Below are 16,490 nucleotides of genomic sequence, written 5' to 3'. Positions count from 1 at the left end.
AACACAGCAGAGGTCGAGTGAAGTATACTGCAGTTGGTAGTCATATTCCCCATTGTATGTGTTTGTGTGCGTGTATAGCTGATTAAGCAGCAACAACATAAACAAACGGCTTTTGTGGCATAAACTTAACTTCCGGTAGACTTCCACGAACAACAGAGTCCCTCTACAGTTGATTATTTAAACTAAATTAAAGGTCACCTAATACGTTGCTAAAACATGTATATTTGTTGTAATACGATGTGTTTGTGTGGTTTATGAGTCAAAAAACACATTATTTTTCACATACTGTACATTATTGTTGCTCCTCTATGCCCTGCCTCCCTGAAACGCTCTGATTTTGTACAAAGCTCATCGCTCTGAAAGGCACAGTGTCCTCCGATGTACGTCATGATTGGCCTGATGTCAGCCGGAAATGTGACGCTCCTCACCATATTTGGAAGATGAGCGCCCAATGCAATACTGACAGGAGTTTATATCGTCTTTACTACCTTATCAGTATGAGCCCAATCTGATCCAGAAAATGCAGATGACCAAGCTGATCGATTAACTTTACCAGCGCGGCTTGAGCAAAATGTAACAGATTGGTAAGGTAAGGATACTAAAACATAAAACCATGTCTGAATTTGTGATCGTAGAAATGACAAACAACAAGCGCTACTCGGCACTGCTCAATACTTGTGTTTGAATCATGGTTAAGTCAGTAGTAAATTATTTAAATATGAAAACATAGACAGGCTGTGAGTCAGATCCGGGCAGGATTATGATAATAACGTGTCCACGTCAACCGGCCCGGGAAGTAAACTGTTGCCTACAATCCGTGAGTTTGTTGTAGTCCAAGAAAAGGGATCGTTTACTTTGGGGTTTCTTTCCAGATAGTTAACATGTACTGATACGCACTTACACACCAAAGGAAATGTAAAACCATGAATCGAATAATAGGTGCTCTTCAACTTAGTATAAATCGTAGCTAAAGCATATTAACTACTACACTGAGCCTACGTTACTGTAAAATTATTGTATATGATGTTAGCTACCCCATACAGCATAAATATATATTTTCAAATATAATTTTAAATATATTTTAAAATATACAATTTTTTTTAAAAGCATTTATATTCAGGTTGCATTAGACAGAAAACTTGTATGTTACAAACTTGTAAACATAACAGAATGAAAATTAAATATATTTTCAACTGCAAAAAAATACTTTTTTGCATACTTATATATTTTATACTTAAACTTTATATTTTATACAAACTTTTATATTTTTGAAATTTTTTGGGGGGGCTGTATGGGTTGTAAAATTTGTATTTGTTGCCATTGAAATACATTTTGAAATATATGTTAAAGGGGACATTCCATGAAAATCAGACTTTTTCCATGTTTAAGTGCTATAATCGGGTCCCCAGTGCTTCTACCAACCCAGAAAACATGAAAAATAGCAACCCTATAACTTTGTTTTGGTAAGGCTCTCTCTGCAAGCATGTGAATATATAGGTCATTCAGATTCGCTCCCCCCATGACGTATTAACGGGGTCTTATTATAATGATACCGCCCCTTCATCTGCGCTATCCAACCATGACGTGGTCTCACGAGTGCAAGAGACAGACAAAAAAAATGACTGACAGCACGACGCATTTGTATTCCCTCGAACACAAACAGGAGCCTACAATCTTATAACTTGTAGTTTTAATGGTCTTTCTAAAGGTTGAAGATGGAGATTAATGTTACCTTAGTGCAAGAGAGAGATAGAGTGAGTGAGTGAGCGAGCGAGCCTGCGAGTGAGTGAGTGAGTGAGTGAGCGAGCCTGCGAGTGAGTGAGTGAGCGAGCCTGCGAGTGAGTGAGTGAGTGAGTGAGTGAGTGAGTGAGTGAGTGAGTGAGTGAGCCTGTGAGTGAGTGAGAGCGAGTGAGCGAACAAATGAACGAGAGAGAGAGAGAGAGAGCAACGCGACGGTTCACTTTTATCAATACAAGTATGTTGTTTAATATGTTGTTTATACACTGTAATACATACTTTGCTGCCTTAAATTTTTTTGGTCATGTCAACTTACTATTATTTATCTTGGCAAGAGATGAGAAACATATTTTGGCCAAAATTTTATTTTTTTTAAATGGCTACCAAACCTCTCTTCGCACAGCAGTAAATCATGTTTGCCGTCTATACCCTCGTCTTTAGCAAACCAAAAGATTTTTATTTCCGACAAGGCATTTTTCCCAGAGTTCAGTTAACTTCGGGCCAGGTGCATAACTGTGACAATGCGCATGTGTCCGATGTATCCATCTATAACAACACCCCTTAGAAATGACAGCTTTCTTCTTCGATTAGATGGCTTTGTGTTATTTCCAGACGGACTGTTAAAAACACAACATACATGTCTATCAGAAGTCCTGTATAAATAAACAAATCAAAGGATGACTTTGAATCTGGTGAAGTGTTTCCAGTTAAGGGTGCTGTATGCACCAGACGTTCAGCCTACGGGCTTCATTACAGCTTTTTGTCCAATATCTGTACATTTTGTGTACTGTATTAATACAAATAAACCACCTAGTAGAAATTCCCATGAGATCAGGCTGGAGATTACTCTCGACGCATGAGATCACACTTAGGAGAAACATCTGAGAAACTTTTCCATTTGAGAGCCCTCGTGGGTTATTGTGAGTCTCTTAGATAAATAGCTCTGAATCATTTCATTCATTCATCCTAGATTTTACAGTCAGTGACCAGATGCAGATATGACTGCTTTATGGTACACTCATATACCCCTCTGATAATTTATGTTAGGAGAACATGACAAACACACACACACACACACACACACACACACACACACACACACACACACACACACACACACACACAGACAGACATGTATGACTAAGTGGAAATCCAGACATGTGGGTTAAAAAAACTCTCTTGTGGTCTTCATTTTGTGGTTTCTGACAGGATCTTTCTGCTGGAAACACACACACATCTATACAATCTCTGTCCAGTGATTGTTAACACTTTTTCACATCTGTAAAAGAGGATTATGGGTTTGCAATAGTGTTTAACCAGTCTGACAAAAGCGCTTAGTGCAATACACACAGACACTGACCTGAGGCCAGCTTATTCATTAGGTCATAGGTACATCGGAAAGATCATCCTGAGGTTATTTGGGTGAAATGAGCCAGAATGTCTCTGTTAAAGCTCTTACACAGACACGCACACACATTTGAACTGCCATCATTATGCGGACTTTCCATTGACCTAATGGGTTTCATACTGATCCACTGATATTGTATATTTCCTAAACCCTCACACAAACCTTTCGGCATTTTCAATAAAACATCATTTAGTATTTTATTAAGCAATTTGTGTGTTCACGATGTAGCACACGCCAGGTTTTCAAACCAGTTTGGGCCAGCACACAAGTTTAAACTCTTGAGTAGCCAGGCTTGTGCAGGATTCAGAATTGAATTGAGAATGACTCCTAAATTCCAATTCAATTCTTGAATTTGAATTGAATTTGAATTTATGTCAAAAACAGGATGTGGAATTACAATTCGAATTTGAATTAAAGGAAGCAGAATTGCAATTCAATAGAAATTCAAAGAAATTCTTATACATATTATACAGTAAGTGAAGTGTTAAAAATGAAGCTTTCAGTATATGTCATATATGTTTGCCTTACATATTCTATAAATATATTCGTTTGTACAGATTATATTAACAGGAAATGTTTTCCCCTAGCAATTAATTTTAAAAACTCTAGTCACATAACAAATAATTAAGTTTGATTTTTTTGCAATTGTAATTTTATGGAACACGATGTAACATGACTTCATTTCCCAGAATGCTTTAATTTTACAAAGTATTTTAAAGGGTTGCCAAACAATTTTCCAAAGCAACTTTCCTAACATTGAATGTATGTGAGATTCTTTCTGTTGTGTGACTGTGGAATTTCTTTGAATTGCCATGAATTTGATTCCGCTTCCTGTCATTCCAATTCCAATTCGGATTCAACTTCCTGTAGGGCGGAGTCAATTCAATTCAAATTCCAATTCATGAATTGAATGGAGGCCAATTCTGAAATTCTGAATTGTGCACAAGCCTGTGAGTAGCAAGGATATTGGATATAACAAGATTGAGCACTCCTATTACTATGAATAAGGGACAATGCAACACTCAAGTCCCGCCCTCCAGTTAAAAGAACCAATGATCAATCGATAAAGACTGATGATTCTGTGGGGGAGAGCCCATTGAGTCACGTGAGGTGCTTTCCAACCTGTGAGCTAAAACAACATTGAAAAGGTCTGTTTTAGCCCAATCTAAGTTTAAGAAACAAAATGAGGGTACAGTTGATGTCAGCTTTAATTGTTGATCAAAAATATGTTGTTTAATTGGGATTTTAGAGATCTCTCTTCCCTCATTCAAGCAGATAGGAGTTTAGTCTTGCATGACTGAAATAACTGCCCAGAGGTGTTGCAAACATGGCTGCCTAGTGGTGCAACGTTGCAGGGTTCCCACGGGTCCTTGAAATCCTAGAAAGTTTGTGAATCTGGGGGAAAAATCCAAGGCCCTGGGAAGTTTTTGAAAATATACATACATAGATACAGGTCATTAAAAGTGCTTGAATCTATTTTATGCAAGAAGTTTTCTGAAAAAAAAATTCATATTATTCCCTGTGTAGTGTAGGATAATATCATAAAAATTAAATACTTTTTAAGCACATGTGTTAAACTGTTCACTTTAAATTCTTATATCTTCTGTATGTGAATGTTGATTCATACCAAAATGCTTTTTTGCATAGTTGTGTTTGACACATGAAAACGTCTCTGGTTACGTATGTAACTGTTGTTCCCTGAGAAAGGAACGAGACGCTGCGTCCTCTTGCCATACTTCCTGTGTCCCTGTAACGCCGTCTTTGGCAATATTTCAGATAGCGATATACTTCCTGACTCCCACATCATTAGTTGAATTTGATATACACATTCAGACGCACTTACCCTTGAAGGCGTCTCCAAAGTGTCACCGCAGTGACGCAGCACGAGTTCCCTCGAAAGGGAACTGTAACAATATATCTTAAAAGATAACACGATGTAAACTTGCTCTCACTTGAAATGTGTCCCCACATTTAGTCCTTGAATTTGAGGGTATTGGACATGAAAAGTCCTTGAAAGGTCCTTGAATTTGAAGTTAACTAAGGTGTGGGAACCCTGAACTTTGTGAGTTGAGCAGTGTTAGTCATTACAGTTTTTTTCGCTTGCTAAACGACAGTGAGCACAACTGGAGCTACGTGTGCAAAACTCTAACTACAGTCTGCACAGCAGCAGTTCATGTGGACCAAACTCTAGTTGGTTTTTCATTGCTTGAACACAGTTTTCAAAACTCTACACACTTATCCCATGACTTTAAACACAACCTGCACAACACTGTGGATTTACAGCACTTTGTTCAAATGCTAACACACTGCTGTCAAAACTGTGAACCACACATTCAAAACACAATTGATTTCAGACTTGAGCCTTTCAAACACTGCTGATTGCAATTTCATATAAATAAAAATTCCAATTTCATATATATAATATTACTTTTTATATAAATATGATAGGTAGAGCTCAGAAAGACAAATTTTGGAAATGGAACAAGGAAGACGGGTTTGTGGAGGGAGAAGGGTGGCATGTAGTGGCCTGATGCTAGACAGAAGCAGGATTAGCTCCTCATTTATTTGTTTGAATTACAGTATGTACATTTAGTTTCTACCTTTTTTTCTCATTACTGTAATTCTGTAAATTACTACAATCTATTGAAGCAAACTGCTAATTTTCATTTACCTTAAAGAATTATGATGTTCTAAAAATTTCAATAAATCATGTGATAAATCAATCAATTAATAAATAATTATTTGAAGAAAACATTACTTTATGAAGTCACTGAAATTGTTGAAACTGTAAAGATAAAAAGTTAGTATTTTGTGTATTGGTGTTTGATGTTAGTGTTTTTCCTCTCAGTGTGTTGTGAGTGACAGTGTGTGTTATCTCAGCGAGGGTTGTGTTTAGTGTTTGGCTGCACTGAGCTGTTTTGAGTCATGTGTTTAGAGTTGTGTTGCTTGAAGTGAGTTTTGCAGGTGATATGTACAGTTTAGCTTACGTGACTTTTGGTATTGCAGACTGTAGTTAGAGTTCTGCACATGTAGCTCCAGCTGTGCTCACCGTCGCTTAGCAATCGAAAAAACTGTAAATGGAAGCAAGTGCACGTCATTGCGTTAGTGAAAGGTGTGCTTTCGGCGCTGTGCGCATAGGATTGTGGGTAATTTCAGGGTGCAAAGAGCACGAAGGATACACATATGCATCCTTTCCTGTATATGGGATATTTCTCGAACCAAGGACTCAGTCCTTTGCTGAAATTCGGAGGATCCAAGACATTGGAACAGCATCCTCGAAATTCTGTCTTCCAAGGATCCTTCCTTGACATGGAGAAATGGCTTCTGACTTTAAACCCCAAAAAGTGCATCCATCCTTCATAGAAGTAATCCAAACGACTCTAATGGGTTAATAAAGGTCTTCTGCGGGTAATGGATTTGATTTTGTAAAAGAAATCAATATTTTAAACCTTATAAACTATAATAACAAGCTTCCGGTAATGTACTCATCTTGGACTCAATGTACCCATGGCAACCAACCCTCACTACGCTTAAACTCTCTTATGAGTCCAAGATGGTGTTGAAGCTAGCTATTCCAGTTTAAAAAGAGTTCTTACAAAATTGCATCGATTACCCGCAGAAGGCCTTTATTAACCCCTTGGAGCCATGTGGATTACTTGGATGAATGCACTTTTTAGAGTTTAAAGTCAAAAGATGTTCCCTGATCACTGTTTTCCCTACTGAAAATCCAGCAAAGACCAGCATAAGCTGGTTTAAGGTGGCAGTAGTTGGTCTAAGCTGGTCCTCCCAGCCTGGCAAAGCTGGTGGGTCAACTGGTCTTTCAGCCTGACCAGCTTAAAAAGTGACTAAAACACAGCTAGACCAGCTTGCTACACCAGCAATACCAGCTAAAACCAAGCTGGGAGACCAGGTAAAAGCAGGTTATGTTGGTCTTAGCTGGATTTTTCAGTAAGGTTCTACAATTAAAAAGCTTGGAAGAGCAAAGGACATTTACTAAAATAACTCCAAATGTGTTTGCCTGAAAGATGATGAACATGTGTATCTCGGACTGCTTGAGGGGGAGTAAATCATGGGGTAATTTTGATATTTGACTGAAGTATTGATTTATGCTAAATGGACAGATTCCAAAAAAATGACCAGAATCAGATGAACCTGAAAGTACCTGTCCAATAGCAGGTAATAATAACAACAAATACTATGTTAACAATAACAATATACTACTGATAAAAACATTAATATGGATAAAATAAATGTTTTTCAAGTTGAACATGTGTCATGAACTGCCCGCCCGGTCGCTCTATCATGACTGACAGCGGGGGAACGAACCCAATCACAGACGAGGTTGGGGAACATGAAACAAGTTTTTTTAAGAGACAAACACAAAGCAAAAACCCTCCTGATGGTGATGGGGAAAACAGTCCTAGAAATAATACAGACCAGACAGGACTGACTCCTAAAGATAAACAGAACTGGACTCGACCAAAACGGACTGGACACAAGCTGATCAACCTGATCCTGGGAGACATGACAGACGACACAACATGATCAAGGACATGACATGATATATACATTTAAATACACAATGCACGAGCACAAGACGCTAGACAACAGGGCATTGTATAAGGGAACAAATCAAGAAGGAACAGTGGAAACTAATCAAACATTGATGGGAGAGCTAACAAGGAGACGAGCGAGGTGGGGACACAAATGAGACACAGCAGCACACCGCCCAAACAAAGACCATGTGCTACAACACAAAACATGGGTACCGCCACGACCCTCCACATGACTATGGCTGCGTCCAAATAACCACACTTGCAGTCTTTGCACTTGACCACTTGAATGTATTTCCTGTATTTTGCCCAAGTGTTCTAGTGGGCGTGAAGATCCCAAGCGTGCATGTAAAAAGCGTGTGTAGAGCTTCATTTTCTCCCCGGCAAAAATCTGCAGGTCCAATCAGCGAACAGAGGGGGGTGGCTAAGAACAATCACGTTGAGGTCGTGTGCCAGACTGAGTTACATACGTCACGACCAAACGTTAGTGATTGGTTATGACAGATTCAGAGTGACTCTAGGCAGATCCAATAGTTTTAAATTTCCACAGAGGACCCTCCTTAACGGAAGTAACGGTTTGCAATGGAGCGTGGCCAGACTCTATGTACAAATGAAATGAATGTACGAGAGTCTGGTTGGACCAGGCTAGGTAGGGGCAGCAATTTGCACCAAAACGTATTTGTGTTTTATTTAGGCTACTTAAAATATATATTTTAAGGTTTGCTTTAATAAAATGAACACAGAAACAAATAAATAAATAAATGAACATTTAAAGAATATTATCTATATTTATCTGAAACTTTTAGACGCAGAATTCTTTGCACATGTAAAAAAAAACTCTTAATTTTGTGCATGTAGCTTTATTAAAGTTTATTGTTTATGTAGTAGTCCCTGAATAAACGACACCATTAATGTTGTTTTAATGTTATAAAAGCAGTTACAGATGTTTTACAAAATACATAACAATGTTTGCACCAATGAAATGAAACACTTTCCGTTTTACTACCAAAATATGTCAAATCCATTTATTAACTTACAATTAAAAGTTTCCACGACATCTTGCGAGATTTGGGCAAAAGTCTCATGATTTACATCCTGAACATGATGCATGATGGGATACGCTTAGCCTTGAGTAACGTTTCGAATCGGTATTCGAGAAAGTGTGGGTTTAGTGTGTGTTAAGGGCACTGCACTTTGCCAGTTTTAAGACATGGGACAGTCTTGCGCACTTACTTCCTGACGCGTGCACGCGCTCTCAAGTGGCCAAGACCGCAATTGGGGGTATTTGGACGCAGCCTATGAACAACTATGAATAACTATGACAGGAGGGCAGGATCATACCGAGGTGACATTGGAGAAGAAAAAATCTAAAGTTTAGTTTCGCGTGCTCACGTGAAAGTTTTGCACGCGCACGTGAAACTACCGCGAAAGTTTCACGTGAGCACGCGATAGTTTCACGTGCGCACAGGAAACTAAACTTTATTTATTTTTTGCTCCATGTCCCCTAGGGGCTTCGTAGGATCATGACACAAATGTGCTATTAAATTATTTACTTAAAATCTTCTCAAGTAAATAATTTAGGCCAAGGGTGTTCGGCTTACAAAACCTTTTAAGACCCCTGTAATAGAGGGTTTCATCTAATTCCTCTTCAACAATATCAGCAAGGGCCGAACTGTAATTCTCACAATTGGATTTATTGTGCAAATTTTTATTTTACTCACCAAAGAAAATTTGGCACTTGGCGAATGTTACTTTTTAATCTCGATAGCATGTCCACAGTAAAAATTATAATTAATTGCTAGTCATGATTGCTATTGTGAAAAGTTTTACTGTGTCAGAAGTTCTATTATAACTTCTTACACAGTAAAACTTTTCACAATAGCAATTGATGTTGTTTTTCCGAATGGAGCTCTGTAATCTTTATTAAAATCCTAATTGCAGTTTTATTTTCCTGTATGTGGCATCATGTTTTAGTGTAATGTATCTGTTTAGGGCTGTGATAAGGAAAGTGATGTGTTTAAAAGTATGTTAAACAGAAGTGATTAATCCTCCAGACAGTATACCATAATCCTCGGCTGCCGTGTATGTTCATAGTGCTGGAATAAACAAGCATGCTGGGAAAGATCAACACAAAGTCATGTGTTCAGCTGGGCTTGTTACAGTTTTTTTTATTCGCTTTGGTACTATTTTCACAAGTATGTGGTAAAACCTCACAACTGTTAGTACAAAACTCACAGCAGATCATCAAAAAGTCAGTTTTTTCAAACATGTAATCACATTTTCAATTGACTTAGTAAAACACAGAAAATGATACATTCACTTTTTCACCACACTTAATCATTGTGTCATCAAAGAAATACATTTCATTTGAAGTAATTGTCTTTCACAATGCAATGCTCACAATACTTTTGATATGCTTCTCATCTCATTTGCATAAATACATTTGACCAGCACTAAATCCAACTGATCTTAATGGTTAATCACTGAACCATTTGGTAAACCTATGTTATTTCATTTAGGCAATATACAGTATATGGATTTTGAGAACTACAGAAATAAAATGTGTGTTTGTACAAACATATAAATTATGTGTAACCACACATGATAAAATACTCTTTATTGCTAGTTGATTTTACATAGTGGTAACCACAGTTGGTCATTACAGTAGATATACTGTAAAAGTGGGGGTGTAAACACTGGCAATTTCTTTCAATATGGAGCAGGACAGACAGCAAGAAGATCTTGTGGACAAGGGATCCTTCAGGGAGGTGGGCATGGGCATCCACAGAGACCTCAAAGAGATGGACAAAAATCTACGGCCAAATGCTCAAGACAGGCTTGATCCAAATTACAGTAATGTTATGTGTGCACTAAATGTTATGTTCTCATTCAGTTACATTACAGAAAGTATAGCTATGTTACAATTATATCTGAAAAATAAAAACTACTGTAATTTGCTCAAATGATTGTAGAGGATGTCTTCATTGATCCTTCACTTGATTACACATAGGATGGATATTTTGGAAATGATAGATTATGTAAGTAATGTAAGTGTATTGTCTAATGTGAAACGGTGTAATATGTATTTTTTAGTACCGTAGCATATTAATTTCAGCACTTTTAAGGCTGATTTGAAACATGTATCTTGCATTGTTTGCTGTTGGATGAAGTGATTGTTAAAATTACTAAACTGAAAGAAGATCATACCGTTGTGTTTTGGTGATTAAACCAAATGTTCTCATTACATATTACAATAATCTTGTATTTAAAACAATGATAATGTGGACTGAAAACATGTGCAACTCACTGAAAGCATTAAATCAGGTTTTGAAAGAATGACTAGCTGTGTTACAAGTGTGATCAGTTTGGATTTTTGTACTAAGAGTTTTGAAAATGTACACCTTATTTGTGAAAATAGTACCAAAGCGAATAAAAAAACTGTAACAAAATTAATCCAGTATTTCTCTTTATATTTAATATCTGCTTTCTGTCTCATCTATAATTCTCTTTTTCGCCCTACATATTTTATGTTTACTCTTTGGTTGTGCATTTGTCGATGAAAAGGATAAAATATTCCTACTTTGCTTATTTAGACCTCTAATTTCCCATCGGATTAAATTAAATCTTTGCGCCTCAGGTTATTTTTCTGCCTTAAGTGTCCAGAATGAAAATTGTCTCTAGACCCTCATCTATCAACAGTGAATTATTTCATTAATACGTTTGGCCTGCAGCTTCATTTTCAGCTACAGAATGGTTTGTCCCAAACAATGGCCGACTGTTTGATGAAGAGGGTTAGCTCAAGGTCAGGGTGAGGTGGGGATACAGGTGGTCCGACATTGTCAATGATGTTGTCAGCACACGGGAGATTGAAGCAGGTGCATGTCCAATAGCCCCCAATTTAAAAGCGACAGCGACCACCTGAACACAGGTGGTCTTTGTTTAGTGCAAGCTCAGGTGGTGTGAACACATATTCAATATACGTATACGCACACATTTACTGCAACCTATTGTTTCTGGGTGTTATAAAGATGGTTAAGTTAGTTAAAAAGCCTTGTATCCAGTGGACCAAGTGGTAGTAAAGGTGTTGGTCTTTACAACAGGATTTTCCTTTCAAGTCTTTATGTGACCATGTCTGTAAAATCCAGGCTACAATCTAATTTAAGTTTGATTTCCATCACTGACTTCACATTGTTTTTTATCTTTGACATGACCTTACACAGAGTCAATATTAAAGATATTATGTTTTCACAGAATGTTCTTCATGCGATGTACTTTAGCTGGGTTTTCACACACTGGGTCATACGCTCGGTTACTCTTGTTAAAATTTCGTTCTCATTCCCAGAAGTCTCTGTTTCTTAGCTGGATTAATCAGATATCAGACGCTCTGGGAACCCTGTAAGCTTACAGGAATTAACGCACTTTTAAACAATACTCTCTGTGTCTGGTTGAACACATATGACCATTAACATAACAGAAATACACGCTATGAGTCAAGATAATGTTACGCGGGCATTCATAAGACTTGCCTGCTGAGAGAATGAATGTAGTACTAAATCTGTCAGTCTTAACCCGTGTGGCGCGTGGCACAGAGATTGCTTTCATAGGGCACCATTTCAGCAGTGCCGGTCATTAGCTTTCATGTAGTGTCGTTTCAGCAGTGCTGGTCACTCTTTAAAGAAAGAAAACTATTACTGTCAGTTCCAGCATGAAGACTGTTTGCACAAATGCATTACCTTGCTTAAATCGTTTATCGTTTTAACAGTTCACCTCTCTTGTCTGTTTTGTTGCAGTCATGAGGAGGAACCCATTCGCAGGCGAAGGATGCTGTCGAAAAGGCTCGAGAAATGCCCTCCAAGAGCTGTACAACCCTACACAGGTATGAGTGCGGTTGTGTACGCGCTTTCATTTGTCAGATGGCAGATGTGTATTACACACAAGATTGCCTTCTCCAATTTGCATGACTGTGTATGAGTCATCGTATTTCTATTTTTAGTCCATTTTTCCCAGTAGAGACAGTACATTTTAAATTAGCATATCTGCTTATTCGAATCCCTACCAGTATAGAGATGGCATCACAGCTAATAGACGTGGACTTATTCTGATCGAAAGTCTCTGCATTAAGGTCAGCAGGAATGAATGAACCCCTGGACCATCAGCGAAACACCTGAGCGCGTTACCATGGAAACACATAAGAGCCCTCACATTTAATTTCCAATGTAAAACATGTGCGTTCAGAGCTTAGCCCAACGGATCCACTCAACCACAAAGCAGACATTATGTGAGGATTGATTTGGCCGCTCTCTCTCTCTCTTCTTCATCCACACGCTCACCTCCTCGCCTGTTTCTCTCCACCCTTACCCTTTTGTGATTGATAGCACACCCAGAGATCTTTGTCGCCCGACTGATCGACCTGTTATAAATGCAAGGAGAGTCGGTGTAGCTGTAATGGTTTGTTTTCATCCTGCACTCAAAATCTCTTTCACCTTGAGACGGCAGTCTCAGCGCTGTCAGAACGTTTTGTTGCGTGAAACTCGAGTACTTTGAAATGTCACAACACAATTTGTGCTTTACTGTAGGTCTAACAGTACATATATATATGTGTATATGGTCACACTGTTTCAAATGAATGAAATCTCTTAGGTGGATGCTTAGTAAGTCTGAATACATGTACAGTATATTTTAACTTTCCATAAGTGAGTTTTCCATATGCAAAAGCACGAATGTAAAGTTCCATTCATATTTCTGGCAACATGCACCTTTTTTGCCCTGCCACTCGCGACCATTTGCCATATGATACACAGGGAGGCAACAGAGTTTCATTGAGTTCAGAGACACTTTTATATGGTACAGTTTGAAGAACTGTTGCTTATCTTGTGAATTTTAATAGCCACATATACTTGTACTTAAAGGTGCAGTGTGTAATTTTTAGAAGAATCTCTTGACATAAATGCTAAATATTATACAAAACTATATAATCAGGGGTGTATAAAGACCTTTTTATAATGAACCGTTATGTTTTTATTACCTTAGAATGAGACGTTTTTATCTACATACACTGAGGGTCCCCTTACATGGAAGTCGCCATTTTGTGATGCCATGTTTCTACAGAATCCCTTAACGGACAAACCTTTTTTACTGAGTTGTCTCTCCGACGATGACATGTTTGTCCGGTGGCGGCTAACGTAGCTCCTATGCATTTTAAAAGCAAGGGGTGAGCAGTGGACTAAACCATTGGTTGCAATGCGCAACCTCACCACTAGATGCCGCAAAAATTTACACACTGCACCTTTAAAGTAAAATATTGAAAAACTGTGGTGTTTTACTATGTCCTTCCATAAATTTAGACAAATTAAAACATACCTATCTTTTATTAATGCGTACACTTAATCATTGTACAGCACGTGGTGAATGTGTTAGCATTTAGCCTAGCCCTATTCATATGATCCAAACAGGGATGAATCAAATACTTCCATGTTTTCGGGCTAGTCAGGAGTGATGATGTTACAGTGCTGCAAACTAAGGGGGCATGTAGCGTAAGCGTTTACGCCCGCGGCCGGCGCATGTTTTCAATTGTTTTCAATGGAAGCTCTGCGTTTTTCAAATAAGCCAGCAGCTAGCGGTTTTCTTCCACGCTCAGCGTTGAGCGCCGAGAATTGAAAAAATTCAACTTTGGGTGAAAAGCTCACCTCGTCAATGTCAGTTTTTACATGGCTGTCCAATCACAGTGGAGGAGGGGCGGGACTTTACCACAGCAACCAACTGGCTCACAGCTGAAGTATTACAGCTACCAAAGCGCTTGGCTGAAGAAAGCTGGCACTCAAAAACAGCTGATATTCGGCGTCCTCCAGGCATTTTCAGCCGCGTTTAAAAGTTTTGGTGTGCACAACCCCTAAGTGCTCTTCCGCCAAACAATATAGTTCTCATTTTTTATCTGCTGAAAAAATCGCCATGTTTTATTTTGTGCCATCATACTTACTTGTATAACTACCCATGTAACAGTCTTTAAATAGGGAAAACATTGAAGTGTTTGGTGGCTTCTACATTCATCCTTGCTTGAATTCTAACTGTGCGTTCACACCAGACGCGGAAGAGGTGGCAAGCGCGAGTGATTTACATGTTAAATCAATGCAAAGATGCGAATAGGCATCCTGCGGCGTGGTAAGAATTGAGCTTTTGAGCGTTGATGCGTGCTATGCGGGAGCCGCGCGAGTTGAAAATCTGAACTTTAGCGTATTTTCACACCACGCTTACCAATCAGAAGGTTCTTGCTCTAGTAGTGACGTGATTAGAGGTCATTGGGAGATGCAATGACTTTACCTTTGACAATTGGCTCTTTTATTTAGAAGGCGGGACTTGTTTCGCCATACCGTGCGTTTGCACTGACTTCTCAAATTTGTATAATAATATTATAAATTGACCGTCTTGCTGTGTAAAGTTTTCACACAGACTCTGTTCAAAGAGCACAGAGATAATACCAAAGAAGTAAAGCTAACGAAAGCAGCCATGACACTGAACGTGCAATCGTTATTACAATCCAAATGGGCAAACAGTATAAATTATTATGCAAGTTGACCCGATAAACAACAAATGTAAAACTTCGTTATCATCACCGTGACTATAAAGTGGAATTTTAAAGCTGGAATAAGCATTAAGCATTTCAATCGTCAAGAGAGGAATAACATGGATGAAACCTCCTTGGCAATGAGGATTGTGCATCACAGTCAGGAACAAGGCTAACTTCTATGAGTAAGACAAAAACTTTAATGTTCGCTACTTGTTTATTTACTTATTAATAACATTTAGCTTAAGAATATTTGCCGGTCGGGTCTGTGTCTTCCCGAATGGGTTCGGGTCCAGCTTTTAAATAATAGACGGTTCCGGGTCCGGCTTTCAAAATAACAGACGGGTCGGGGTCGGTTCAGTGTAGCACATTTACGGGTCTCTTTGGGTTCGGGTAGGAATTTTTTGACCCGCGTAGACCTCTAGACATGATTACAGGAAGCGAGTGGAGAAATACAGAAATACAAAACAACAATGGAGGACAATCATCATTGCTATACAAGACATTCGTACATTTAAAGGAATTAAAAGGATCTCCTTTGGAAGAAAGTGAGTGAGGAGGTCGAACAATCTGGTAAGTTTACTCAATTTGAGCAATATATTTAAGCAATGTTTTAATAACTCAATAGATAGAATAGCCATTTCTCAATATTACCGAGACACAGTGTAGTTTGTAAGATTAGTTTAGGCTAGAATATATATGAATAATATTCAAATCTGCAGTAGATTAGTAAACAATACCTATTCGAACATTTGCTTAGAAAGGAGTGGGTGAAAGCTTGGATCTGCCGGCCTGACATAAGCCCCTCCCATTACGCGAATTAACACGTGAATGTCTCAAATGACTAGAATTTCATGCACGCCTTTCTCGCACCAATGAAGCGAGTAAACTCAAAATGTTCAAGCATCCAACTACGTGTGATTAGCGTGTTTTTGCCGTCTCTTCCTCGTCTGGGGTCTCATTTATAACGCCAGTTTCCAAGCAAAGGTTGTGATTTAATATAAAAACAAACTTAATGGGAGAATGGGCTTGCAGGGTGGGATCTGAGGATGATTAATGTACGCACACTTGCAGGTGATCTTTGATTTATAAAGGGAACATTGCTTTTGTTCTTAATATTTTTCGGCGTATGACATTTTTGGCTTTTGTGCGTACGTAGACTTTTAATAACGATCCTACGCACAGTTTTTTAAATGAGACCCCAGGTGTGAACGCACAGTTAGGAATGAAT

General features: G+C 38.4%; 1 protein-coding gene across 2 annotated transcripts in view; it reads left to right on the top strand.

Moving 5' to 3' along the window:
- The window catches only part of chst11 (carbohydrate (chondroitin 4) sulfotransferase 11), a 64,091-nt gene that overhangs the window by 21,551 nt on the left and 26,050 nt on the right, over nt 1-16,490 (top strand). For both annotated transcript variants that reach the window (XM_055190715.2, XM_055190714.2), the window contains exon 2: nt 12,489-12,574. In XM_055190715.2, coding sequence (XP_055046690.1) covers nt 12,489-12,574 — 86 coding nt within the window. The remainder of the gene's footprint in view (nt 1-12,488; nt 12,575-16,490) is intronic.

This window comes from Misgurnus anguillicaudatus, chromosome 1 (genome assembly GCF_027580225.2).
Source record: "Misgurnus anguillicaudatus chromosome 1, ASM2758022v2, whole genome shotgun sequence".
In the NCBI taxonomy this organism is placed as follows: domain Eukaryota; kingdom Metazoa; phylum Chordata; class Actinopteri; order Cypriniformes; family Cobitidae; genus Misgurnus; species Misgurnus anguillicaudatus.
The sequence above is the reverse complement of the archived record's forward strand: the minus strand, read 5'-3'. Positions and strand labels throughout refer to the sequence as shown.